General features: G+C 50.6%; 2 protein-coding genes and 1 long non-coding RNA gene across 3 annotated transcripts in view; 1 reads left to right on the top strand and 2 right to left on the bottom strand.

Moving 5' to 3' along the window:
• The window catches only part of CD9 (CD9 molecule), a 35,615-nt gene extending 9,240 nt beyond the window's left edge, over positions 1-26,375 (top strand). Inside the window, exons 2-8 of the mRNA XM_043881342.1 lie at positions 13,183-13,285; positions 20,972-21,069; positions 21,841-21,915; positions 23,404-23,502; positions 23,612-23,701; positions 24,535-24,618; positions 25,843-26,375. Of these exons, the coding sequence (XP_043737277.1) occupies positions 13,183-13,285; positions 20,972-21,069; positions 21,841-21,915; positions 23,404-23,502; positions 23,612-23,701; positions 24,535-24,618; positions 25,843-25,908 (615 nt within the window). The 3' untranslated portion in view covers positions 25,909-26,375. The remainder of the gene's footprint in view (positions 1-13,182; positions 13,286-20,971; positions 21,070-21,840; positions 21,916-23,403; positions 23,503-23,611; positions 23,702-24,534; positions 24,619-25,842) is intronic.
• LOC122680215 lies at positions 13,890-15,946 on the bottom strand. Its single transcript, XR_006336661.1, has 3 exons — positions 15,805-15,946; positions 15,407-15,478; positions 13,890-14,053 (listed from the first exon to the last, which is right to left on the bottom strand). It is a non-coding gene; the product is annotated as an uncharacterized LOC122680215 (long non-coding RNA).
• Positions 19,092-19,560, bottom strand: LOC122680214 (glycine cleavage system H protein, mitochondrial-like). Its single transcript, XM_043881343.1, has one exon. It carries the CDS (start codon positions 19,558-19,560, stop codon positions 19,180-19,182), a length of 381 nt encoding a protein of 126 aa, XP_043737278.1. The 3' UTR covers positions 19,092-19,179.
• Positions 26,376-26,715: the final 340 nt, after the last annotated feature.

A 26,715-nucleotide genomic window follows, 5' to 3' on the forward strand; every position in this document is an offset into this window, starting at 1 on the left:
GCACATGAGATCTTTTAGTTCGGCATGTGAACTCTTAGTTGCAGCATGTGGGATCTAGTTCCCTGACCAGGGATCGAACCTGGGCCCCCTGCAGTGGGAGCATGGAGTCTTAGTCACTGGACCACCAGGAAAGTCCCAGGGCTCTGGTTTTTTAAACGATGCTGGCTCAGCCCTCAGAAGGGAGGCTTTCTCAAGTCTCGAACTTGTTCAAACGTAGTCACTGCAGAATTCCCATAAAGATGTGCTATATAAAAGAAAAGGCTTTTATAGGTCCTTCATTCTCCACCACACCCCAGAGAGGGGACCAAGCTCCCTCCGTTCCACCAAGGATGAGACAGGCAGTCAAGTAGCTGACCTGTGCCTGGCACATGCTGTGCATACAACAGAGGGAGAGAGCTGTCTGCCAAGGCATTGCATGTCTGCTCTGTGACCGTGGGCAAGTTACTTTACCTCTCTTGAGCCTGTTTCCTCATCTCAAGCTGGGATGATGGGAACTACCTCGAAGAAGGCAGTCCCACCCGCATCCTCAGGTTCAGAAGGGGTGTGCATGCGTGCTCAGTCGCTCAGCCCGACTCTTTGCGACTCCATGGACTTATTGTAGCCCACCAGGCTTCTCCGTCCATGGGATTCTCCAGGCAAGAATATTGAAGTGGATAGTCATTTCCTTCTCCAGGGGATCTTCCCAACCCAGGAGCAGCAGGACCCAACAGTAGGACTCTAGTTTCCCATTGTTTCTCTTCTCCCCTGGAAATCCGTTCACTGTGCGCCTCCAGGGACTGTTCTCCTGTTGGCAAGCTGAACACAATTGCCCAGGAGAGACCAGCAGAGCAAGATGGTGGCAGCCACTGGCTGTAGCTATTAAGCCACCTCCCCTCCTCCACCCAGGAGGCCCTCAGGTGTTTTAATATCCCAAGAAAGGTAGCTATTAAGCCACCTCCCTTCCTCCACCCAGGAGGCCCTCAGGTGTTTTAATATCCCAGGAAAGGGAGGTGAAGGGTCCTTAGGCAGGCTGAGCCTGTGCTCAAGGAACCGTGGGGAAGGTTACTTCTTTAGACTTACATTTCAATTTTGATTTTTTTGTTTTTAAAGTTGAATTATCTAGGTGGTGGGGTAGGTGCCATGATCTTCTTCTCAGTGTGTGTGTTAGTCATTAAGTCGTGTGTGACTCTTTGTGACCCCATGAACAGTAGCCCGCCAGGTTCCTCTGTTCATGGGATTCTCCAGGCAAGAATACTGGAGTGGGTTGCCATTCCCTTCTCCAGGGGATCTTCCTGACCCAGGGATCAAACCTGAGTCTCCTGCATTGCTGGTGAATTCTTTACTATCTGAGCCATCAGGGAATCATGTTAAGGGCACAAAATAGCCATAAGAAGGGCTTCCCAGTTTTGATCCCTGGGTCAGGAAGATCACCTGGAGGAGGAAATGGCATTCCACTCCAGTATGCTTGCCTGGTAAATCCCATGGACAGAGGAGCCTGGTGTGCTGCAGTCCATGGGGTCACAAAGAGCCGGACACGACTGAGCGCACACACGCACACGCACACACACTTGGCCATAGGAAGCAGAAGTCTTGCCTCCCCGGGTCCTGGCTTGGGGGAAGGGGGGCAGGGGATGGTTGGATTTTGGTTTTGTTGCTGTTGACAGCACCTCAAGGTGCCACATTGTGTAAAAGAGCAACTGAGAGCTGAGCCGCAGGGGGCGTCTGTGACCCAGGAGATTATTGGGGGAAGGGAGGAAATGACTTGTTAGAAATGCAGATTCCTGGGTGGGGTGGACAGCCAGTGGGTGACTCTCCTTAGGTCTCACTTCACTTAGGTGGGGAATGAAGGTAATGTGGCAACCTTCCTACAATAATTCAAGGTCATTGGGAGCAGTAACAGGATATTTAATGTAAAACTCCTATTGTGACATATTAGCCAGAGCTCAACTTCTGCAGCTCTCTGTAGTTGCTATTATGTAAGCTGCCTCTCCTTAGAAGTTTTCAGAGGTTGAGGTTGCCCTGAGCTTTCATGTTCAGCCGCGTCATTCCTTCAGCTCTGTCAACCCCCATCCCCCGGCATAGCTCAAAGCTGAAATTTTGCCATAGGCTTCATCCCTTTCAGAAGGTGAAATAGAGAAATTATCTTTCCATCTGACTGCAAAATGCCCATTTCAGAGATTTCCCCAGTTTGGGAAAGGCAGGGGAGGGAGGTGTCAGTTGGGGGCACATCAGAAGGCCAGGTTGGCAGGAGCCCCTCTTGTGGAATCTGTCCCAGAGGAAAATCTGAGGAAGAGTTCACTTCCATACGGGGCTTCCCCGGTGGCCCAGTGGTGAAGAATCTGCCTGCCGGTGCAGGAGAGGTGGGTCCAGTCCCTGGGTTGGGAAGATTCCCTGGAGAAAGGAATGCCGACCCACTCCAGTATTCTTGGAGAATTCTATTTACAGGGGAGCCTGGCAGGCTACAGTCCATGGGGTCGCTGACTAAACAACAAACAACAACGCCTTCCATACACAGCACAGCCTGTCCTAGGGAAATCGCAGGCTGCAAACATTAGGGATGTTTCTGCCAAGGATGCCCAGGTCGTTTTGGCATCTCAGGGAGGAAGGTTCACCAGGTGAGTCTGTGGGTGGAGGCATGTGGGGAAGCCAAATGCAGGTTCTGACTTGAGCATTTACTATGACTTCTTCCCTGCTCAATGGGTTCAAGAGAGTGTTGTCCAGCCAGTATGTATCTCTCTTACCTCTTCCTTCCTGCCTACGTGCCCTACATCCTCCCCCTTACCTGTCACCGTGTAGCCACCGAGGTGGCCCTCGGGCTCAGGCCCCCTGGCTTTCCAGTGCCAGCAGAGCAGCCGTGCGCCCAGGGGACGCTCAGCCCCCATTCTGTGACTTTGTGCCCTTTGGCACTGGCATTTCGAAAGCTGGTCTCTGGGTTCAGAACCACCCCCCTGCCGAGAGAGCTTCACCATGTCCTCCAGTTGTTCGGTGTTTAAATGAAAATCTCGGAGCAGTGGTTCTCAAACTCGAGTGGGCAGCAGAACCATCTGGGGGTGCTTGTTAAAACATAGCTTGCTGGAACTTCCCTGGTGGTCCAGGGGTTAAGACTGTGCTTCCACTGCGGGGAACGAAGATCGGACATGCCACATGGTGTGGCCAAAAAAAACAGCACAGTTTGCTGGGTTTCACCTTAGTTGGTGTGCTCAGCTGCTCAGTCGTGTCCAACTTTGCAACTCCATGGACTGTGGACTGGAACCTGCCAGGCTCCTCTGTCCATGGAATTCTCCAGGCAAGAATACTGGGGTAGGTTGCCATTCCCTTCTCCAACTCAGGGTTTCAACCTGCATCTCCTGCATTGCAGGTGGATTCTCTACCACTTGAGCCATCAGGGAAGCCCACCTTACTTGGGTTTCTAATCAAATAAGTCCAGGGTGGGTACAGCAAGTTTGCACATCCAACAAGTTCCCAGGTGATGCTATTGTCACTATAGCTGATTCAGGGACCACACATTGAGAACTGCTGGCCTGGAAAGAAGTCTCCCCGTGGCCTTTGAGGGTACTGGTTTCTGTAGATCCTCAGCTCAGCAGAAGCCCCAAGGGAACAAGATGGCCCCTGGGATGATCATACCCACGAGGAAGGAGAAAGTGGGGATCGGTCATTCCCCAGGACTGTGGTCTCTGGGGCTTTTCCATCATCTCTAATAAAACTAAGGTCAGTAATAGGCCCTGGTTGGCCTCTTTCCATTCTGCCATAACTAACAGTTTACTTGTGAATGTTGCAGAAAGCGAGTTATGACAGTTTTGTTTTGTTTTTTTTTATCAGAGTGGAATTTGGTTTCTGTTCTTGTTATCTTGTCTGGCAGACCTGGAGAAGGCAGAACCCCAAGATGTCTGCTGTTGCCAAAGGGCTTCCTCCTTCCAGAGACAGCAGCTCGGGGGAAGTGGGCACCGGGAGAGGGTGAGAGAGGAGGTGGGGATCCGGCTGCTGGTTGCTCCTGTTTCCTCCTGCCAGCAGCGCCCAGCCCAGACTTCTGACTGTGAATCAGCCCATCCAGCCCGTCGAGGCTTTGAGGCTTGGCAAGCCGCCCTGAGCCCAGGTTGCCATGGAGATGGGTGAGGCCAGAGCCCACAGGCCCAGGTGGCCCGACTGGTTTTTAAAGGCCTCATGAACACCGAGCCGCTTATCTGCACTCCCAAGGCTTCCATCAGGCATGGGCGGTGGGGCTGCTTGCATCCTCTTGTTAGCCTCCTGGGGCTCCCTGGGTGCCTCGGGCAGCTATGCCAAGATCTCCCAAGCCCAGTAAGTTAACAAAAAAATTCCAGGGCTGATACAGATCTTATCCAAGGAGGAAAGTCAAGAGGTCAAATCCTCTTCCTCTCTGTGATCTGCCCCTTTAATAACTGCCTTCTGCAGAGTGACTTTGCTCTCAGACGGAAGCAGCCTGGATCCCAGGAAGGACAAAGGCCTCCACTCTCAGCCAACTGTCTCCCTAGCCCTCCCCATCCCACCTCTCTCCGGCTCATTCCAGCTGGTCCCTGTGGAGCCCTGGGAGGCATGTCCCCAGCCACCACACAGACTCACAGAAGACAGACCCGCTCTGTCCTGTTGCCTTGTGCCCACCCGGCCACCTTCTCAGATCAGGGAAGGACACACCGCTGAGGTCGTACGTTTCCTCACTGTTGTCTTCATGTCATTTTCAAGGTTTATTTCTTAAAACAAAAACTCCTTTATTTTGTATTGGGGTATAGCCAATTAACAGCGTTAGGATAGTTTCAGGTGAATAGCCAAAGAACTCAGCCATATATATACATGTATCCATTCTCTCCCAAACTCCCATCCCATCCAGGCTGCCACATAACTTTGGGCAGAGTTCCCTGTGTTACTCAGTTGGTCCTTGCTAGTGGTCCATTTTAAATATAGCAGTGTGTACATGTCCATCCCAAACTCCCTCTCTCCTCATCCTTCCCCCCAACTCCGGCAACTGTAAGTTCATTACCTAAGTGTGAGCCTGTTTCTGTTCTGTAATCATTTGTCTGATTTCTTTTGAGATTCCATATATAAGGGATGTCGCATGATATTTCTCCTTCTCTGTCTGACTGACTTCACTCGGTATGAGTCTCTAGGTCCATCCATGTTGCTGCCAATGGCATTTCATTCTTTTAATGACTGAGTAATATTCCATCGTGTATATAGGCACTACGTCTTTATCCATTCCTCTGCCGATGGACATTTATTATTATTGTCATCATCATTGTTTTCCCCACAGAGTCTGGTTAGCTCTAGCACTCACAGTTTTCAGAGTGTTTTACATGCATCACTGCATTTAATCTTCACCTTCAACCAGGGTCAAAGGCAGGAAGGTATCAAATGCCTTTTTTACACATGGGCACTCTGAGGTTCAGAGACGCCAAGAAAAGTGCTGAGTGTCACACAGCTCCTTGGAGGCAGCTCCTTGGAATCAGACCCCGAGGCCATGCCATCACGCATGCAACCCTTCTCAGCAGAGGTGTGCATTCCCCTGGCAGCACCTGGATGCCCTGGGGTGGAGCTGTAGCAGGGGCTTGCATAGAGCTCCGCCAGGTGACTCTCACATTGCCCTGTGGCCGGCAAGTGACAGGGACAGAGCCAGGGCCCCTGCTCCTTGCCCTTCATTCTGTCCCGCCACCTGTCCCCTCACTGAAAAGTCTGCCTCATTCCTTAGGGACCACAGGCTCACTGAAGTCACCAGACAGCCAGGGCTTTGTAGGATGGTGGGATGAAGGAGAAAGAAAGCCCTGCCTTCTCCCCCACCTGCTCCTGTCACCACTGTCACCTCCAGCCGCTCCCAGGGTGGCAGCTGGGACCCCTGCCATCTGTGGTCGGCCCAGAGATCCGGCTCGTGAAGAATGATCTGCCCTGCACCCCCCAGGCTGGGACTGCTGGGTGGAGAAAGAGTCAAGAGTATGTGACCAGGGGCTTCACTGGTGGTCCAGTGGCTAAGATCCCACACTCCCAAGGCAGTGGGGGACCGAGTACCATCCCTGGTCAGGGAACTAGATTCCTTGTGCCACAACTAAAGATTCTACATGCCACAAAGAATATCGAAAGGCCCTCATGCTGCTGCTAAGACCCGGTGCAGGCAAAGAATTTTTTTTTAAAAATGTGTGACTAGTCAGCTAGTATTACAGAAGACAGAGGGGACCATGTGGAGAGAGGGTAGAGCTGAGACCACCCAGTGTGTTGGCCGGAGTGGGGGGTTATCCCATGGGGAGACATGGTTCCTTCTACCTGACAGATGGGGCGCAAGGCCGCATACACGCATATACACACATGCGCACACATACACACACACATTAAACCTCTTCAGTCAGCCAGCTGCTCTTCTCCTCCTCCTCACGTCCCATTTCTCAGACTTCAGGTGTTCTTGTTGGTGGGTCAGGCCCCTGATCGTCCGCCCCTCCTCAGGCTCTGGCTGGAAGCAAGCAGCCTTGCAGACTTGGTAGTGGGTCCAGGGTAGCCAGGAGCCTCTGAGCAGCACTGCTTTTGGATTTGTTTTCAGTTCCCCCCTTGAAACTGGAGATTTGCAGATCTGGCACTGTCCCTTTGGGGGTGACTTGCTGAGATCCCCATTGCCACGTGGGCGTCTTAGATGCATGGTGCATTCAGTGCTGGCTGAGGGCCTGGGCCTGGGGTGGGGCGCGGCTTTCATGTCTCTGGGGGGAGAGCTGGCACACGCCCCCAGAGACTGGGGCACCTGTGTTCTCAGCAAGGATCGCAGGGTCTGGCTGGACCTCCCTGGATGGTGAGGACAGCGGGGCATGGCCTTTTTATAAAAACTCTCATTTTCCAAAAGAACTGATGTGGATCTGCCCTTAAATCTCCTTGTATACCCTTAAGACTCTTTCTCGGTGTTTATTCTGGGCAAGTAATTGTTCTTTGTAGTTTCTGACTCTTGCTGTGAGATGTTGGGAAATGAGTCTGGATGACCAGCCAGTGGGAAAGGAGGTTTGTCCAAGGGAAGAGAACCCAGGAGAGGAAATTCTGGTGGGCCTCAGAGATTCTCTCTTTTTAATATTTATTTGTTCATTTCTTCTATTTATTTATTTAGCCAAGCCAGGTCTTAGTTTAGGTACATGGGATCTCTGATTTTAGTTGTGGTATGTGAAATCTAGTACCCTGACCAGGGATTGAACCCCGGGCCCCTGCACTGGGAGCATGGAGTCCTAGCCACTAGATGACCAAGGAAGTCCCAGAGATTCTCTTTCATTGAAGTCGTCCCTCACTTGTTCAATCACTAAGTCATGTCCAACTCTTTGAGACTCCATGGACTGCAGCACACCAGACTTCCCTGTCCTTCACTATCTCTCGGAGTTTGCTCAAACTCATGTCCATTGAGTCAGTGATCCCATCCAACCATCTCATCCTCTGTCACCCCCTTCTTCTCCTGCCTTCAGACTTTCCCAGCATCAAGGTCTTTTCCAATGAGTCAGCCCTTGGCATCAAGCGGCCAAAGTATTGGAACTTCAGCTTCAGCATCAGTCCTTCCAATGAGTATTCAAGGTTGATTTCCTTCAGGACTGACTGATTTGATCTCTTTGCTGTCCAAGGAACTCTCAAGAGTCTTCTCTATCACCACAGTTTGAAAGCATCAATTCTTTGGTGCTCAGACCTCACTCACTGAATAATAATTTACCAAGAACTGTTTGGTCACAAGTGTGGTGGATGGGGCAGGGGAGCTTCTCAAATGACTTAAGAAGTCACCCTGCCCTCCAGGAAACTGTGGACAGAAAGGGAGGGGGCGAGGGTGCTGGGGAGACCAGTGTGGAGTAGGGGTCCTGTTTCCTGGGGTGGATATCTTGGTGGGGAAGCAGCTGGCCTGGATGGCCAGGGCAGCTGGCCAGGAGGAAGGGCTTGTTTGAGCGATTCCATCTAAGGGACAGAAGAGGAGGCAGCAGCAGGGTTCCACGGAGTCATTGCTCAGAGATCCAGAAGTGTGAGGACACAGTAGAAGCCTTCACCCTTGGTGATGACCCAAGCCATCTGATCCTTTGAATAGCCACCATCCTGTGTGAAGGATGGGGGACAGGGAGAGGACAGGGGACCTCACAGGGATTCCTAACTGAGTGAGTACTCGGAGATGGTTTAGCTACAAACTCTGGGGTTAAAGCACCGAGCAGCCAGGAGGAGCAATGCAGTTGGAGGAAGAGAGGGCTTATTTTCTGATGGGTTTTTTTAGGACAGACAAACCTTCCTCTGTGTGTTGGCAAAAAGTGAAACAGCGGCTGAGACAGGCCACAGAGGCAGGAAGGAGGTGGATTAATGGAGCAGGTTCTTGAAGGAGACAGGAAGTTTTAAAAGAGAGGCCCCACCATACACATACACACACACACAGAGTTTTATGACAGCTTTTGATCTACAGAAAAGTTGCAAAGATACTACAGAAAGTTCCCTTGTACTCCCCACCACCCCCATCTTCTTTCTCATCCACAGTTCATCTTCCCTGGGTACAGTTGTCACAGCGCAGAAACCAACATTGCTATATTACCCTTAATTAAACGAGACTTCCTCAGATTTCACCTGTTTTTCCGGTCCTGTCACCTTTCTGGTCCAGGATCCCACCCAAGATACCAGGTGATGGGTGTGCAGTCTCCTCTATCTCCTCTGGTCTGTGACAGCATCTCTCTGACCTCATTGTCCTCATTTTTCATGACCCTGACAGTTTTGAGATGTTCTGGTCAATTATTTTGCTAGGTTTGTCTGGTGTTTCTCTCACCTGGCCCATCCTCTTAGAAAATGAACATTCTTGAAGAAATAAAGAAATCTCCAATAAAACAATGGAAAAAATTATACTCTTGCCCCAGTGTATCAAATGTGTAGGACTATTTCTGGCCTAAAGGTAGAATCTGTCCCATGGGCTTTTGTTATAGGTGACTGGGGCCTGGGGCTGGGAGTGGAAGGGCTGTACTTTCTACTTCATCCCCACCAGACAGGTTGGTGATGGCAGGCAGGTTGCTGCTCCCATTCCAAGACACTGTGAGCAGGGAATCGTCAGCATCCATGATCCATGTGCTCGAGTCCTGCCATAACTGGTGAGAGGCGAGAGCAGCAGCATCGGTGTGGCCGACATTCCTGCCACGTGCTGTGCATTAACCCAGGAGGAAACCATCTATTTCATGCCCCACCCCCACCCCAGACCCCTACTTCCTTATTTTAATGGAGTCCTTCCATAACTTGCTGACACCCTTTTAATTGAAGTATTGTTGATTTACAATGTTATCCGTTTCCGGTGTATAGCAAAGGGACTCTGTGATACAGATATATGCCTATTCTTTTTCATATTCTTTTCCATCATGGTTTATTACAGGATATTGAATATAGTTCCCTGTGCTATCCAGTAAGATCTGTTGTTTATATATTTTATATATAGTAGTCTGTAAATGTTAATCCCAAACTCCTAATTTGTATCATTTTCTTAGATTGCACATATAAGTGATATCATGTGGTGTTTGTCTTTCTCTTTCTGACTTGCTCACCTCACTTAATAATTTCTAGATCCATCCATGTTGCTGCAAATAGCATTGTTTCATTCTTTTTTTGTGCCTGAGTAATATTCCATTGTATATATGTACCACATCTTTATCCGTTCATCTGTTGCTGGACACTTAGGTTGTCTTGGCTATTGTAAAAAGTGCTGCTATGAACCTTGGGTGACACTGTTTTTTTTTTTTTTTTTTTCCTATGGACTGTAGCCCACTAGACTTGTCTGTCCATGGGATTCTTTTTTTATTTTTTTTTTCCAGTGGGTTTTGTCATACATTGATATGAATCAGCCATGGATTTACATGACACTGTTTTTTAAACAGTAAAGCTCTTTTTGGTTCTTGCTGGTCGTTTCCGTTTGGTTTCTCCTAGGACTCAGGTAGCTAGGGGCGAAAGCCAGGTTGGGGGCTAGGGAACCCTCTGTGCACACCAAACAGTGGGCCCTCCTGAGAAGTGCTTTGAGCTCTCTGGATAGCACTGTCTGCACACCCAGGGAGGCTACTGTTAAGTGGTGTCATGGCCCTGAGCTGTGCTTAGTCGCTCAGTCGTGTCTGACTCTTTGTGACCCCATGGACTGTAGCCTGCCAGGCTCCTCTGTCCGTGGAGATTCTCCAGGCCAGAATACTGGAGTGGATTGCCATGCCCTCCTCCAGGAAATCTTCCCAACCCCAGGATCAAACCCAGGTCTCCCACATTGCAGCTGGATTCTTTACCATCTGAGCCACCAGGGAAGCCCATCATGGATGGCCCTGTGACCTCTAGCTAGTTCCAGCTGTTTCTCCAACAGCACTATAGAAAACAAGGCAGTTGTTGGCAGCATCCCCTCAAGCCAGTTAGCTCAACAATTCAATCAAAGCAGGCAGCAGGGCTCATTTGTCTGTGATTTTGGTGAGCATATATACAATGGAATATTACTCAGCCATAAAAAAGAGTGAGTGGGAACTGAGCCTCTCAGTCCTGTCCCTGATATCCTTGCCTCCTGGAAGGCTGAGCCTTCTTCCTTGCTCATGGTGAGTTTTTAGGCATCAGAAACTGAGATCTATTACTGCTTTTTCCACTTCTGTAGAACCAGTCTTTTCCTTCCTCTTGATGTTAGGTTTGGGATGGGGTCCAGATATGGCAGGACCCTGGACTGTCTCCTGTGTCTGGCCTTGTCCTTGGCCAGGTTGGGACCTTCTGGGTCCAGTTGTCACCTTGCCACCTGTGCGTGTGTCCTTGAAATTACAGAATGGGAGTTTCATTTGTGTGTCATTACCCATGCATGGAATCATTCCCCAAGAGACCCAGCTCCTGCCCTGTGAAGCTTCTGGACAGAGTGTAGCCATCACCATCTTTTGTAGCTTAGTTCTTTCAAATGGGATTGTTTTTATTTTGTGTGTGTGTGTGCTGACTCATTTAAGAATTTTCCCGGCAGAATAAAGGGTGGATGAGTACATTTATCCACAGGGAGAATGACTGGAGGATAATTCTTGGATGAGAGCAGGCAGCCTGGAGCAGAAAGGACGGGAAAGGACAGGCCTGTCAGGCCCAGGTGTTCTCAGCAACATCCCTGCCAGGATGAGGGCAAGAGGAGATACGGAGGCCAGGGTTTGTTCTCAGTGCTAACCACTGTCTAGGACTACCTGCAAGTGCACTCAAAGTTCCAGCCTCCAGGCTTTTCAGGTTAACGCTTTCACATCCCAAAAGAAGCCAGGGGCCCAATTGGGTCTCCTTGTGTTGGAAGTGGAGAAGGGGAAAGTCTTACCTTCTTTCTTGTAACTCCAAGGCCAGGATCTTGGGCCTTAGTCCCCAGTACATGGACATTTTCTAGCTGGGCCCCTATTCTGGGCAGTCCTGAGAGTTGGGAGAACCCAGACTGAGTCAAAGGACCTGGGCTCACTACTCCTGTTTGCCAGATGGGAGAACCAAAGAGATAGAATTCTAAGGAATTCCAGACCCTCACTGTGGACACCGCTGTGGGTATAGACAAGGTTTTGTTTCTACTGCAGTCTGAAGTCTTGGGTCACCCCTCCCACTGTAGCCATCTACATGCTCCACTGAACATACCCAAATGCTGCCAAGTCATGTTGAAAAAGAGAGAAGCAGAGAGAGAGAGAAGAAGCCTGTCTACACCACAGGGTGTCCTGGCCCCTGGGGCAGAGAACCCAGCCCCCTGAGTAGGGCTCTGACACAGGGCGCCTGTCTCTGTTGAAGAGGGTGGGCCGGTAAAACTTGGGGCTGGGTGTTGGCCCCAAGCCCACACGCCCTCATCTAGCCGGCCACCACCCACAGCCTGTGAGTCACCCAGGCAAGCCCTGGTACAGGCCAGCTATGGGGAGGGGAGCCCAGTCAGCTGGGGGGCTGGGCAGGGAGCCTCCTCCTGGCACCGAGTTCAGCAGTGCCTGAGGCCAGGACTGATGCCTCAGGCTTTCCTCATTGGGGAAATCTGCCCTTTCAGGTCTAGTATCTCAACTTGCCCACCTCTGAAATGGGCATGTGCATGCTTAGTCATGTCCAACCCTTTGTGACCCCATGGACTGTAGCCCACCAGGCTCCTCTGTCCATGGAATTTTCCAGGCAAGAATACCTGAGTGGGTTGCCATTTCCTGCTGCAGGGAACTTTTCACTAAATTGTAGGTTCGAATGATCCCTTGAAGGCTTCTTGTCTAATGTTTATGAGGATCACTCATAATGAAGTGTCCAGCTAACCCTAGAGTCGGGTGGGTCAGGTTGTGAGGCTTCCCTGTGTGAACAGGATGGGACCAGATATGGGGGAGGCTTCACTGGGCGACCTGGCTCAGGAATCACAGCTGCCTGAAGAGCCGGGGATGTGCCTGCTCTTTGGGTGATTTTTTTCTTTGTTTTTTTATTGTATGGTATATGTACAGAAGAGTGCAGAAAACAGACTAAAGAATAATTGTGAGGTGAATATCTGGACCACCACCGCTCAAGTCAAAGCTAGAACATTGCCAGTGCTATAGACCTATCCACCCCACCCCACCCCCACTGCTGTTCCCTCATCAGAAACCCCGCCTCCCTATTGACCACCACTCACTTGATTTTACGATCATCACTTTCTTCTTTTTCTGTTATGATTTATATGCACCCTTAAATATTCATTTTTAACTGTTTGGAATCCTATTGTGTTTGTTTGTTGCTTTTTGCTTCTTCTGTGTTTTTGTTTTTTAATATTTGTTTATTTATTTATTTATTGTTGGCTGTGTCTGGTCTTGGTTGTAGGATGTGGAATCTTTGTTGTCGCACTCAGGGTCCAGAGCTCATAGGCTCTGTCATTGGTAGGCTCTGTAGTTGTGATGCATGGGCTTAGTTGCCCAGAGGCACATGGGATCTTAGTTCCCCGACAAGACATCAAACCTGTGTCCCCTGCATTGGAACCATTGGACAGCCCGGGAAGTCCCTGCTTCTGTTTAACATGGTGAGATGCATTCACAGTGTCACAGCTGGCTCATGTTCACTGCTTTATAATATTCTGTCCACACAATAACCATCCCTGTACTGCTGGTAGATAACTGTTTATTCCCCACTGGTTGTTATTTTTAGCAAATGACATGATCCCCTGTCCCCACCCCAGCCTGGCTGCTGCTGCTGCCAGGTCCCTGGTGAGGGGCAGAGGCCAAGGGCGGCTCCCCGGGATACCACCATGTCCCCGGCAGCCAGGCTTACACCGACGTCCTGTGTGTCTTGCAGCTTGCCGGGATCGCGGTCCTTTCCGTCGGCCTGTGGCTCCGATTCGACTCGCAGACCAAGAGCATCTTCGAGCAAGAAACTAATGATTCCAGCTTCTACACAGGTGAGTGGGGGGCCTTGCTGTTCCCTCCATCCAGCATCAGAGAGAGAGTCCGTGTTGATCCAGGGACTTGGGCAGGGGAGGACTTCTGCTCTGGCCCACATTGCCAGTCAGGTCCACTTCCAGCCCTGCTTTTGTGTAGTTGCGCCCATGAATTTGCATTTGACTGATGTGGTTTCTTTTTCCAAGCTGACCGAGCCTGGCACTTGGACCGTTCTCTGATGTGAAATTGGCTCTGCCAAAGCTGCTGCCACTCCCAGAGGGCTACAGAGCTTCTGTTCTCATCCCTGGATTTCTCTCTGAATTTCATGTCTGAGAAGGTTCATTCATCTTAATTTAGAAAACTTGGTCCTGGGGACCCACGGTGCCAGGAGAAGCAGAGGGAACATCTCCCCATGGTTCAGACAGGGACTCAAGAGGCCCGAGGTCCTGTCTCCTGCACAATTGTCAGATTAACGTGAGAGACTAGAAGAGGCACCAGCTTTTTCGACCCCCTGCTCTGGGGCACAGGCCATGCATGTTAAGTCTTACTAGTTTTCTAAAGTGCTTTTGCTTCAGGGCAAAGGCATCCAGTTGGAACATGAATAGATTTAGCAGGTTTCTTTCTGCACATAGGTCCTTTGGCATCTTTTTCTGGCACTGTTCTGTCACTTTCACCGGCAGTTTGCCGTGAAAGCGCCTCTCACAGGAGCGAGAGAGCCCCGGCCTGTCCACGGCAGTTCCCCAGTTTCTGAGTTGCCTCATAGAACCTGAAGCTCTCCCCTCACCTGGCTGGGGGATAGGAAACAAACACTTCATTTGCGAGAAACAAAAGCAGCCCCCTATTTTAGGAGCATACTGTCATGTCATCAGTCTCAAAGTGTAAGTTTGGTCACTTCCTTTCCACCCACCAAAGAAGTTATTTTAAAAAAAAAAAGACAGAGCAAGCAGTCTAAAGAGCGTTATCACCCGGACCTTCAGGAAGAACGCGGTGGCCGGAGGCCCATGACCCCCACCCGTCTCCCAGCGCCAGCCTTGAGCTGATGGCCCAGCAGGCGCCTGGTTTCCCTACTTTCTTGGCTTTTTTGGTGGTGGCGTTAGTTGGGTTTTTTAGGGCGTGCCTCCCTGTTGTCAGAAAGAAAATGAGAGAAGAGAAAGCACAACATGTGTTTTTTTAAAAAATTACACACACGCAGAGTTTTTGAAAGCAGATTTCCATAGTGCCCTGACTTGTTTTCGCCAGAGCAGGGTTTTTTGGTAAGTTTTTTGGTGGCTGCGGCAGGCCTGGAATGCCACCCCTTGAGCTGGGGCAGTGGGGCTGCAGGGTGGGAGTGGGGGCGGGAGGGTGAGAGCAGGTCTTGAGCTGTGCATGTCATGTCACAACAGGGAGCTGGGGACCCTCTGGGTGGGGGAGAGCGGGTCTTGGGACAGACATGTGCAAGCAGTTGGCAAAGGACCGAGGGAGCCCCCTGACCCCCCAACCCCACCCCGGTGCTCTGCACAAACCATCATGCCCAGCAATTGTTTCTGTCTTGTTATTTAGGACTCTGGCTCATTTTGTGTATTTTTTTTTTTTGGTGAGGGAGGAATGTATAGTTGATTTACAATGTTGTATTAGTTTCAGGGGTATAACAAAGTGATATATGTATATTAGTTACATATATACATATATCTGCTCTTTTTTTTTTTAACTTTTTAATTGTTTTTTCCTTTTAAGTTGATTTTTTTTTTTTCCTGCCTGCAAGGCTTTCAGGATCTTTGTTCCCCAACCCAGAATTGAACTTCCTCAGTGAAAGAACAGAGTCCTAACCACTGGACCAGAGAAGTCCCTCTTTGGGCATTTTGAGTTCACCCCAAACTGTGCTCGGGAGACAGGCCCCCAGCCCTAGCACCCCGGCAGGTGCCAGGTGGGAAAGTCAGGCAGGTGGTGGGACAGTGCTGAGCATACAGCTGGAGGGGCCAGGCTTGCTCCGGGGACCTCCCGGGGCTTGGGTCCCCCAGGTTATTGCAGGGCCCTTCTGATGACCTGTGTCCTAGCTGAAGTGACCAGGAGCTGGTCTGAAGGCACATCCCAGAGAGACATAGTTCTCCTCACTCAGGGGCCAGTGGCCACTGTCCCCTGAGCTCTGATGGACAAATACGAACCTCCTGCGCTGGATCCTCTCCTGGGCAGAACTCAGCTCTGAAGACTTCTTTCTGCTGGCAGAAGCCTGGGACCTGGAGGGGATACAAGTGACATCACATAGAACACAGTCAGCGACTAACCACCTGGGTCTGCCCAGGCCCGGTACTTAACTGAGCGCTGTGGGCAACTGAATAATTGTCATCTCCGGGCAAATGGCCAAGGAGGCTCCATTCTCTGTGTCCCCTTCCCCCTCAGGCTGTGATGTCAGCCTTTGCCTTGACCCACAGCCCCTCTTCCAGCCTAGAGCACCACCAGCCCCACCCAGCCACTCTTCTGACATCATGGGGTGACTATCCTTGCACTGGGGCACAGACTATCTGCAGGGCAACCCGCAGGCCAGCCTGGCCATGGAACTCACCCTTCAGGAAACCTGAGGGACCCAGGAATGTCTTTTCTCCAGCAGAGTCACAGTGCTCAAAGTTGAGAAAGAATGCAGAAGGAGGCTGAGAAGCGAGAGAAGAGACTTTGCCACATTCAGAGCAGTCTCTAGTGGATCCCGAACAGCTGACGGCCTTATATGGGCCTTCTCTCCAGTTCAGGCCCTGGAGATCAGCCTGTCAGCAGGACCTGTAATCCCTGCTGCAGACAAATTTGGGAATGGCTTTTTCTTGGTCCCAGGCCAGCTGCCCTTCTTAACTCCTTGGTGTCCCTTCCAGAACCAGAATCACTGAATGAGGGCATCTGGGGGGGCTCTAACCAGAGGCTAGGCATGCCCACCCTGCAAGGACTGTCCCCAAGATGGGCTGAGCTGGCTTCCCCAGTCCAGCTCGTGGTCTGGGGTGGTTTGTTTTGTCACTCTGCACCTGGTTTCCCCATCCTGACACTGGCAGGGCCTATACACACACCTCTCCAGGCAGAGAGCTACCTGCTTGACAACCGGAGTTCACTATGGCCTCATGAATGGGAAAAGCCATTGGTGGGATGGAGAGGGATGAAGAGAGAGCCACTGAGGAGCCGACTTAGGGTTCCTCGGAACCCCTGCTTGAATTATTGGAGATGATAAAGTGTCTTCAGGCTTCCCTGGTAGCTCAGTTGGTAAAGAATCCACCTGCAATGCAGGAGACCTAGGTTCCATCCCTGGATGGGGAAGATCCCCTGGAGAAGGGAATGGCAACCCACTCCAGTATTCTTGCTGTGGGAAATCCCACGGACAGAGGAGCCTGGTGAGCAACAGTCCATGGGGTCGCAAAGAGTGGCATACGACTGAACAAACACATGCACACTCGCGCGCACACACACACACACACACACACACTCACAATGTGTTACCAGCAGGTGGAGGTCAGAGGCTCTGCCCAGTGTTATCCTGCACACAAACAGGTGTGCTGAGCGCTGTTTTCATGATGGGGTTGGGGTGATGACAGGAAGCTGATTGTCCCCTCCCTTCCCTAGGCCCAGAGCCCCAGTAAACAGGTGAAAAAAGAAGGTTCTTGTCTAAAGGACCCTCTGGCAGATGCTACAGCTTCATGAGAAGCTTTATTTTTACTTATTTATTTTTTTGCACTAGGCCTATGTCAGCCTGAAACAAGCAGAATAAACAGCCCTTAAGCAAATGAACACAGTAATCCTAGAGAAGGCTCCGTGACGAATAACTTTCCATGAGTCAGACCGAAGGCTAACATCCACTTGCTTTATAAAGGGGAATGCTTTGTCATTTATTACCGGCAGCCTCTGCTAACAAGCTCTGGGTGCAGACTAGGAGGAGCCTGTCCAAAGGGGAAGCCCCAGATGGCCTTTTGGAGCAGCAGCCTTGCCCTGCAGTGGATCAAGGGTTTCAGGGCTTGCTGCTCACATCTGAGCTGCCCTGTGGCTTGATGTTGTGTATGCTCAGTCATGTCCTTTGCAACCCCATGGACTGTAGCCCACCAGGCTCCTCTCTTCATGGGATTTTCCAGGCAAGAATACTGGAGTGGGTTGCCACTTCCTTTTCCAGGGGACCTTCCTGACCCAGAGATCGAACCCGTGTCCCTTATGTATCCTGCATTGGCAGGTGGATTTTTTTAACCACTGAGCCTCTGTGGCTTGATGGCCGTTGCCAAAACCCCCATAGATAGCTACCAGGGAATTGCTCCTCTTCATCCCCACCCGGAGAGGGTAAAGCCAAGACACCTGAGATCTGCAAACTGTCTGAGCAAGATTGAAAACCAGGACACTTGGTCCTAAAATCTTTGCTGAGCCCAGAAATGAATATTTAATATTAACCGTCAGGCCCATTAGGGGAATGTTCTCTCTGCATGGGAAATGCTTTTGCCTTTAGTGGCTCTCTGAGGCCACCAATACAGCGCCCCACCTTCTGCCAGGGTCACCCGGGCTTGTGGACTGGGAGCTGGACAGAAAGAAAATTGTCTGATCATCCCCACTCGACTCTATATTATGGGCTAGTAAATCAGTCACTAAGTCATGTCCGACTCTTTGCAACTCAATGGACTACAGCATGCCAGGCTCCTCTGTTCTCCACTATCTCCAAAAGTTTGCTCAAATTTATGTCCAGTGAGTCGATGATGCCATCCAACCATCTCATCCTCCTCATGCCTTCAATCTTTCCCAGGATCAGGGTCTTTAACAACAAATCAGCTCTTTGCATCAGGTGGCCAAAGTACTGGAGCTTCAACTTCAGCATCAGTCCTTCCAATGAATATTCAGGGTTGATTTCCTTTAGGACTGACTAGTTTGATCTCTTAATATGCCCTATTTTTCCAGCCCCTGCAATAGGGCTCAAAGGGGTGACCTCATCCTTCGTTGTCATGCCCTGATGGGGAGAGAGGAGGCATGGGGAGAGACAGAGGCCCAGTTTACTGCCCCCGCTTGCTGGGGTCCCAACCTTGGAGTCCAGACCCAAAAGCACTGCCCTGTGTGTGGGCGGGGCGGTCTGGCCTGTGGGCCTCGGAGTGGAGGACTAGAAGGGTGGACTTGACTCGAGGACAAGCTGCATTTGTCCCCTTGCCCAGTCTGGCTGGACGTGCACGGGAACAATACCCACATTCATCAGGGTTTGCCAGCCAGCCCACGTGACCTGACATCACAGCAGATGTGGGGGGATGAGCGGAGGACAAATGCTCCCTTGTGTGCACTCCGCGCTGCGCTGCCGGTGAGCCTCAGCTGCGGGCCTGCTGCGTGGTTTGCTGCCTGCACAGCTCTGGCGAAGCGGAGGGCACAGATGGGGGCGGTGAAATCACTGTGACACCTGCCGGCAGGAGAGGGTTCTCATCGCAGCATCCTGTTGTGTATTGTGGGGAACATCCCCACTTCGGGGCAGTCTCCCTGATCCCAGGGAGAGGACACCAGGGACGCCTGTGAAAGTCATCGTCACAATCGTGATTATTCACAATTGTCGTCCACCCTTGCTATTGTTAAGATTGACAGTTGTTGATTGTACATCTTTTGTTGCTGTTATTTAGTCGCTCAGTTTTGTCCGACTCTTGCAACCGTGTGGACTGTAGCCCACCAGGCTCCTTTGTCCATGGGGATTCTCCAGGCAAGAATACTGGAGTGGGTTGCCATTCCCTTCTCCAGGGAATCTTCCTGACCCAGGGATTAAACCCAGGTATCCTGCATTGCAGGCAGATTCTTTATTGTCTGAGCCACCAAGGAAGCCCTGATTGTACCACATCTATACCTTAATGAAAAGATACCAATTTTTTTTTTAAGTTGTTTCAAAGTAGTTTATTTAGGGGTTCCATTTTCATTCCTCAATAGATTTTATGTATTTTTCATATGCTTCTTCACTCATTAGTTAATCTAGTTCTGAAGGGTTACTGAATGTCATCTTGATCAGCCAACCATCTTCATAACAAGACTTGTTGACAAGTCCTGGATTTTCTGCTAGAGCTGTATTAATTTCAGTTACTTCTCCTGATAGAGGGGAATAGAGTTCACTAGTAGCTTTCACACTTTCCAAAGCACCAAACTCCTCTTGTTTGTTCAACTTTGTCCCAACTTCAGGCAGACTACAGTAAACAACATCTCCCAAAGCTTCCTGTGCAAAATTGCTGATTCCCACTGTTCCAACACTGTTTTCTGTTGTTACCCATTCGTGTTTTTCTGTGAATTTCCGCACGGACAGCAGAGCAGGGCCGGTGCGCAGTGGCCGGACGGCACCTCCCGCAGTCCCCATGGCCACGGCGAGCAGGGCGCGCTGGGTGCCGAGATGGCGCGCAGGCTGCCGACCACGGCCCGCACGCTCCACACCGCTTGCAGCGCCATGTTCGCACGGGTGCAGAGGGTCGCATCGCGGCACCTAGAGCACCCCGGCCGGCGGGGGCGGGGCGGGGCCCGATACCAATTTTTTAAATTTAAGTTAGAAAAATCAACAGTAGCTAGCACTCGTGTGCACTTGGAGCACATCCCCTGACCCTCAAGGCAGTCCTGGAGGCAGGCATTTTTCTCACCTCTGGATTGCAGATGAAAAGCTATTGCACAGACAGTGAAGTGGATTTCCCTGGGTCACAGAGCCGGCTTTCAAACCCAGGCATTTGGTCTTCAGAGCTGGTGTTCTCACATGTGACAATCGCCCCTCCCAGGAGTGGACAGAACATGCCTGCAAGCTGGGGAGGCCTGGGACATTTTTGCCAGTTTTCCCGCAGGGCCATGGGGGATGGGGGGGGGGGGGCTGGGTTAAGAGGATGGTCACTGCAAGACAGCTGTGCTTCTCAAGAAGATAACTGCATGCTGGCCCTCTCTGGGTGTTCCCTGGGGGGAGTGTGGAATGACCAGGCCCGAGCCTGTGTTCCCCATCCCAGGCCAGAGTTGTAGAACAGCCTCTCGCCACCCTTCTCCATCAGACACCCAACTGAGTGTTTAGAAACCATGTCACTCAACCTCCCTTTACCAAGGAGGATCCTTTGCACACTTAAACTGGGGTGACTGAATTGCAGCTGTAAGATCCCATTGGTGTGCTATAAGGCATCTTTTGAAATTTCCTAGCAACCAACTTCTTATTTTACGTGTAAGGAGATTGACACCCAGGGAGGGAAAGTGTCTTACCCAAGATCACACAGCAGTTAGAAGCAGAGCTGGTACTGAAGCAGGGTTCTCTTGCCCTTGGACGTTGTTAACTGCACGTGCCTGGCCCCCACCTGCCATCAAGCATCCCCTCTGGGAACCTGGTCGAGCTGCCCTCCCAGAGCATGGCTGTCTGCGTGTGCGCAGCCCCTTCCTGATGAAGGCTTGCTCTGACAGCCTCCTCTGTCAGGTAGAGAGGTCAGCACGACGCTTGTCAGAGTCCCCGGGAAGTTAGTCCCTAGTTCGGAGGGTCTAATTTAGCAGGAGTGGATCCATCCCAACTGGAAACAGCTGATCGACTGGACCAGTCTGTCCTGGGTCAGGGGGGCGGTGGGCACCTTGCAGGAGGGCTGAGGGTCTGGTGGGAGCGGGGGCTTGATGGGCGGGTCATGGAGGTGGGAGAAGACCTGCCCACAGAGGTGGAGAAGGCTGATGGGCTTGGATGCAGGGCCCGCGAGGACACGGGAGAGGAAGGGCATTAAGAAGCAACTGGGCCTCCCCGCTAACCCTGCCCTGTCCCCCAGGAGTCTATATTCTGATCGGAGCCGGTGCACTCATGATGCTGGTGGGCTTCCTGGGCTGCTGCGGAGCCGTGCAGGAGTCCCAGTGCATGCTGGGATTGGTGAGTGTCCCCTGCATGCCCACCGCCCCTGGCCTCCCAGGTCCCCCTCCCGGGGTCCCATAGACCAGGGGGTGGGGAGAGGTGGGGCGGGTCCCCAGGGCCCTAACCCCAAGTGTCTCCTCCCCTATGTGGTGACACGCTAGCCCCTCTTCCTTCCTGGAGCCACTGTCTTGTCACTTCCCTTAGGCAACTAAATGCCAGGACTTTGTTTATCCCTTTTTCGAGGACCACGTTTGCCTTTTTTCCCTGAATCCACAGGTACCTTCACCTCCTCTTCTTATTTCAAAGTTTGTGTTACAGTTCTCCTCATACTCCAGAGTGTATTCACTTCCTTCTTTCCTCAAATCTCTGTGGGTTTTGTGAGCGGGTGAGGTGTTTTTTTTAATCCCTGCCTCTTCATTAACACCTTTAGAAATACTGGTTCTGACCCAGAAACTAATCCCATCACCTTAAAACCAAAGACTTTCAGCCACGTGGCAGAGCAGTCCTCCTGCGTTCCCTTACCCTCCTGCTCTCCCCCACGGCGCCCCTTCCCAATCAAGTCTCTTGCTTTGTGAGAAAAAAAGAAATACTAGTCTGGGGTCTCTGATGCTTTCCCCCTGTGGCTTTTCCCTGCTTCTGACCTTGGCCAAGCGCTGGCAGCTCTGAACCTCCTCCTGCCCCTTCCAGCCCCCGATGCCAGGTCCCCAGAAGCCTGGTCTCCAAAATGCCCTCTGCTTGTTTTGGCCAGCTGGCTGGGCCTGCGCCTAACTCCAGCCCTTTCTCTTCCAGTTCTTCGGCTTCCTCTTGGTGATATTTGCCATTGAAGTAGCTGCAGCCATCTGGGGATATTCCCACAAGGAGGAGGTAGGTTTTCCCGTAAGACCTCTTAGGAGTCGGGGGCATAGGGGTGATGGCGGCAGAAGGGTATCCCAGCTGGTCACTTGGGTCAGCCTTCAGCCATCAAACGTGCCTCTAACAGGGGCTCCCCAGAGCAGGGGATGGGAGTGAGCACCAGCCTCCCGGGCGCTGTCGTAGAGAAGGGTTCGGGCAGTATGGTAGGGTCGGTGTCTGCCTCTCACACCTCTGCAGCATTCCCGCAACTTCTCTGGTACACAGCTTGGGAAAAGAGTGCTTTGTGTGGCCTAGCCCCCTCCCCTAGTTTATAAACACATGCCACCAGCAGCCAAGAGCTAGGCCACACTCTCTGCGGGGTCCAGAGATGGATGAGCTGTGCTCCCCATTTCAAGGAACTTTGCCACTTCATGTGGGATAAGGACTGACTGGTGTTACAAAAGTCATTTTTATATTCCAGAAACCCCCTAGGATTTGAAAAGCTGGCGTAGGTAGGCGAGGGGTGTCTCTTCTGGCTTTGTGGAGAGGGAGGCATTGACCAAAACCTTGATGGAGAAAGGGAATGTCAGGAGGAAAGTTGGTGGAGGCAGGGGCTTCCTGGCAAAGAAAGGGTCTGAGCACAGCTGTGTGTGGGCTGGGTGGGGGACCAGGGTGGGGCTCCATCAGAGCAGTGTTTTAGGGAGGGATGTCATGTCATATTTAGCAGGAGGGGCGAAAGAAGAGAGACAGTGGAGGTGGGGAAGGGGGGGAGGAAAAGATTTAATTATCTGGATGATGAAGCCCACGGCCATGGAAATAGGAAAGGCTAATTATGAAAGCTGCTACGGGAAATGCTGGATGTTGATCAATTCTGGTTTTGGGGGTGGGGAGCAAAGGACAAGCATTTGTTAAATGGAGATGTGCCCAGGTGCAGGAGGATAAGAGTATCTCCATCATGTTATAATATAATAGCCAGTTCTTATCCCATATGTACTCTGCACCAGACACTGTGCTACAGGATTAATGCAATATCGCCAGTAACTCTTCAAGATAACCTCTGAGGTTAGAACCATTATGATCTCCATTCTACATACGCAGAAACTCATGTGCAGAGAGGTTTGGTAATTTACCAAGAGTCACACAGTCTCAAAGTGAAGGAAAAAGATGGAAGCTAGAAGGAAAAAGAACTAGCTGGATCAGGAGTAGGATTTTTGCTTTTAATTCCTTATATTGAGGCAATTTAATTTTCTTTTTCTCGGTAGAAGGGAAAGAGCCAAGTGGGGCTATAAGGGCCAACCAAAGGTTCAAGCAGAAAGGGAGATGGCCAGAGGGGTTCCTAGAGGATGTGGGAGGAGATGGGGGACCCCAGAGACCCTGAGGGGGCTGTCCTAGCCCAGTGGTGCCTCTGCCCTGTGACATTTCAGAGCAAGAGAATTTGTGGCTGCATGTGAGCAAGATGGAACAGGTAACATTTGTTCATAAAGAATCCATCCCTGCTCATCTCTTGTCTGTGCTTCCCAGGTGATCAAGGAAGTCCAGAAATTTTACGAGGACACCTACAATAAGCTGAAGAACAAGGACGAGCCTCAGCGAGAGACGCTGAGGGCCATCCACACTGCGGTACACCAGCTTCCCGTCCTGCCTGACTTTCTTCCGAACTCATGTGCATCTCTGCCTCAGTCCTCGTTATCTGTCTCTCTAACCCCCAACCCTGTCCTTCTCTCTGCAGCTGGACTGCTGTGGTTTGACCGGGGTGGTAGAACAATTTTTCACCGACACCTGCCCTTCAAAGGATTTAGTTGGCAGCTTGAAAATGAAGGTAAGCTTAGCACAAGACCCTGTGCCTTGCCCAGCTGGCTGGGTAAATCCCACCAAAGAGGACATGCGTTCAGCCCCCTTGATCTGTGAGGACAGCACTGTGGTGCTTCCTAAACACCTCTTCCCCGTGGGAAGCACCCAGGGTGGCTGTCTCCTTTCTCCCCTGCCCTGGGTCTCTGATTCCTCCAGGGCAGCAAATCAGAGAGCAGAGAAGTGGCAAAGCCTTCTACCTGCCTGCAGCCACTGGGCCTCCATCCAGCCCTCGTGCACAGGGGGTGCTCCCAGCCCTGGACTCTTGCCTTCTAGACTTGTGAGCAGCTCGTGTGTGTGAGCTGGAGCAAATGTACAAACTTCCATAATAGTAATAGGAAGTAACTCTATGGCCAGGCTACCCTGGTGGCTCAGTGGTAAAAAATCTGCCTGCCAATGCGGGAGACACGGGTTCAATCCCTGGGTTGGGAACATCCTCTGGAGAAGGAAATGGCAACCCATTCCAGCATTCTTGTCTGGAAGATTTCATGGACAGAGGAGCCTGGCGGGCTACAGTCCATGGGTTCGCAAAAAAGTTGGACACAACTTGACGACCAACAATAATAAAAACCCTATGGCCAGATAAGACACGGATCCCAAAGCAGGGGCTCAGCCCTCTTTCTTCCGTGGTTTCTTGCCCAAACTTGAGGGACCCTTTCCTGGTTCTCCTTTCCACCCATCAGCCAGTCCCCATCCCTCGCTTTGGAATCACAACACCCCAGGAGTCAGATGAGTGCCATGGAGGGAGGGGGTGAGCCTGGAGTAGGACTGTGTGTTTATCTGGGTCTTCGTTTCCCCACTAAGCCCTGCCCTGAAGCCATCGACGAGATCTTCCGAAGCAAATTCCACATCATCGGCGCCGTGGGTATTGGGATCGCCGTGGTGATGGTGAGTGTCAGGGGCTTTGGGAAAACATCTTAGTAATTACAATTTATGAAGCTCTTACTCTGACCAGACACTGTTTTCACTCACCATTAATTTATCAATGTATTTAACCCTTGCCATACTCATGAGGTGGGAACTATTCATATTCCCATTTTACAGATTCCAGAGAGAGAGAGGTTAAGTACATTGATCAGAGTCTCTGAGGTCAGGAGCGAAGCTTCTGAGACTTGAACTCAGTGTTTCTCCAGAATCCATTCCCACTATCTGAAAGGTTTCAGGAATAAATGCAAGGTGATTCCATTGTGTTTGGTCCACGGGCCACACTTGGAGCAGCAAGGATGTAGGTCACGCAGACACCCTGTTAGTGATCCCCAGATAATCTTCAGGACATGTTTTCACAAAAAGCACCTGCTTTTCTTTGTCCTATGAAAGCAGTTTCAGTAAAAGCAACGTGGATGTGAACTGTCTCACGTCCTGCTATGGTCGGAAAGACACCCAAAGGTGAACAACTAGAAAGGGCCTGAAAGTTTCCAACCATCTCTCTCTTGCCAGTCAATCCCCAGAAGCCATCAGGGGCCAATCAGGTTCCCCAGGGGAGCCCCCACGAGGGAGTGATGAGATTCAGTAGGAAACACAGCCCTCCTCTGCCCGTTGCAAAGACTCTCCAAGAGAGAGAACCACTTCCTCTCTTAGTGGTAATTGGCATCCCTCCTCTGCATCTAGGAAAGCCTTGAAGCCACTTTCAGTAAAAAGCACAAAAGTATCTTTAAAACTGAAATATAAGGGCTTCCTGGTAGTCTGGTGGTTTAAGACTCCTCCACACTTCCATTGCTGGGGTCACGGGTTCATTTCCCTGGTTGGGGAACTAAGATCCCACAGGTCACGTGATGTAGCCAAAAATTTTTTTTTAAGAATTTAAAAAAAAAATAAAAGTAAAACTAGAATATGAAACACAGGCACAAAGAGGAAAGTGAAAGTTTCGTGAGGGATATTGGAATAGTTGGAATTTGAGCATTAAATTTTGCTGTGGGTCCGTCTCACACTGAGCGTTCACAAGAGCTGGCTTGTGCAGTGGAAGTGCGGAGTCTGAACCACTGGAGCACCGGAACCCCGCTATGTCCTGCCTCCCTGTCGTTTGTCATGGCCTCAGTGGCTCCCGTCTCCCCCCGTCCCTCCACCTTCCCTCAGAAAGTCAGGCAGTCCCTCACACCGCTTCCTGTCTTTCAGATATTCGGCATGGTTTTCAGCATGATTCTATGTTGTGCCATCCGCAGAAACCGAGACATGGTCTAGAGTCAAGCTTTGTGCCCTGAGCAGGAAAGTTCACCCGTGAAGACCGCTGGTTATTTTTCCGGGGTTCTGTTTTTATGGGGTGTTTTGTTTTTTTTAACCCTTTGCCACTAACTTTAGTATTCATTCTGCATTTCTAAACAAAGAAAGTTATTCGATGTTTGTGTTTTTAATGCTTTATTCAACTTTAATGTTTGTAGTTAAGGGACTTGGGGACTTGGGTTTGCTTTGGTTTTATATAAATATATATTTTTTTTGGTCATTTGTTTTTGCTTATTATATTAAGCAGAAATCCTGCAATGAAAGGTACTATGTTTGCTAGACTCTAGACAAAAGATATTGTACATAGCGAGATTTTTTGTGTGTGTCTTTAAATAGATAAAAATGTCTATCAAGTTTAATCAGGTTGTAACTTAATGTTAAAGACAATTTGATACATAATAAAAGATGATGACAACATTCCAAACTGGTTTTGGAGTTTTGCCTCTTATGATTTTTTAGAGCTGCTTATTTTTTCAGGCGTCTTTCACCTGCTCTTTGCTCTGTGTTTTGTTTTAATATTTATTTATTTATTTGGCTGTGCCAGGCGTTAGTTGTGGCATGTGGGAGCTAGTTGCTGGACCAGGGATTGAACCTGAGCCCTCTGCATTTCGAGCACAGAATCTAAGCCACGGGTCCACCAGGGAAGTCCCTTGTTTTGTTGCAATATTTGTTTATTTACTTGACTGCACTGGGTCTTAATTTCCACATGCCAGATCTTTCATTGCAGCTCACCACAGGCTTAGTTGTCCCAAGGTACATGGGATCTTA

The sequence above is a fragment of the Cervus elaphus genome, chromosome 22, assembly GCF_910594005.1.
Source record: "Cervus elaphus chromosome 22, mCerEla1.1, whole genome shotgun sequence".
Taxonomy (NCBI): domain Eukaryota; kingdom Metazoa; phylum Chordata; class Mammalia; order Artiodactyla; family Cervidae; genus Cervus; species Cervus elaphus.

Excerpts from the sequence above, each read along its gene's own strand:
- LOC122680214 (XM_043881343.1), bottom strand. The coding sequence starts at position 19,560 with ATGGGGACTGCGGGAGGTGCCGTCCGGCCACTGCGCACCGGCCCTGCT.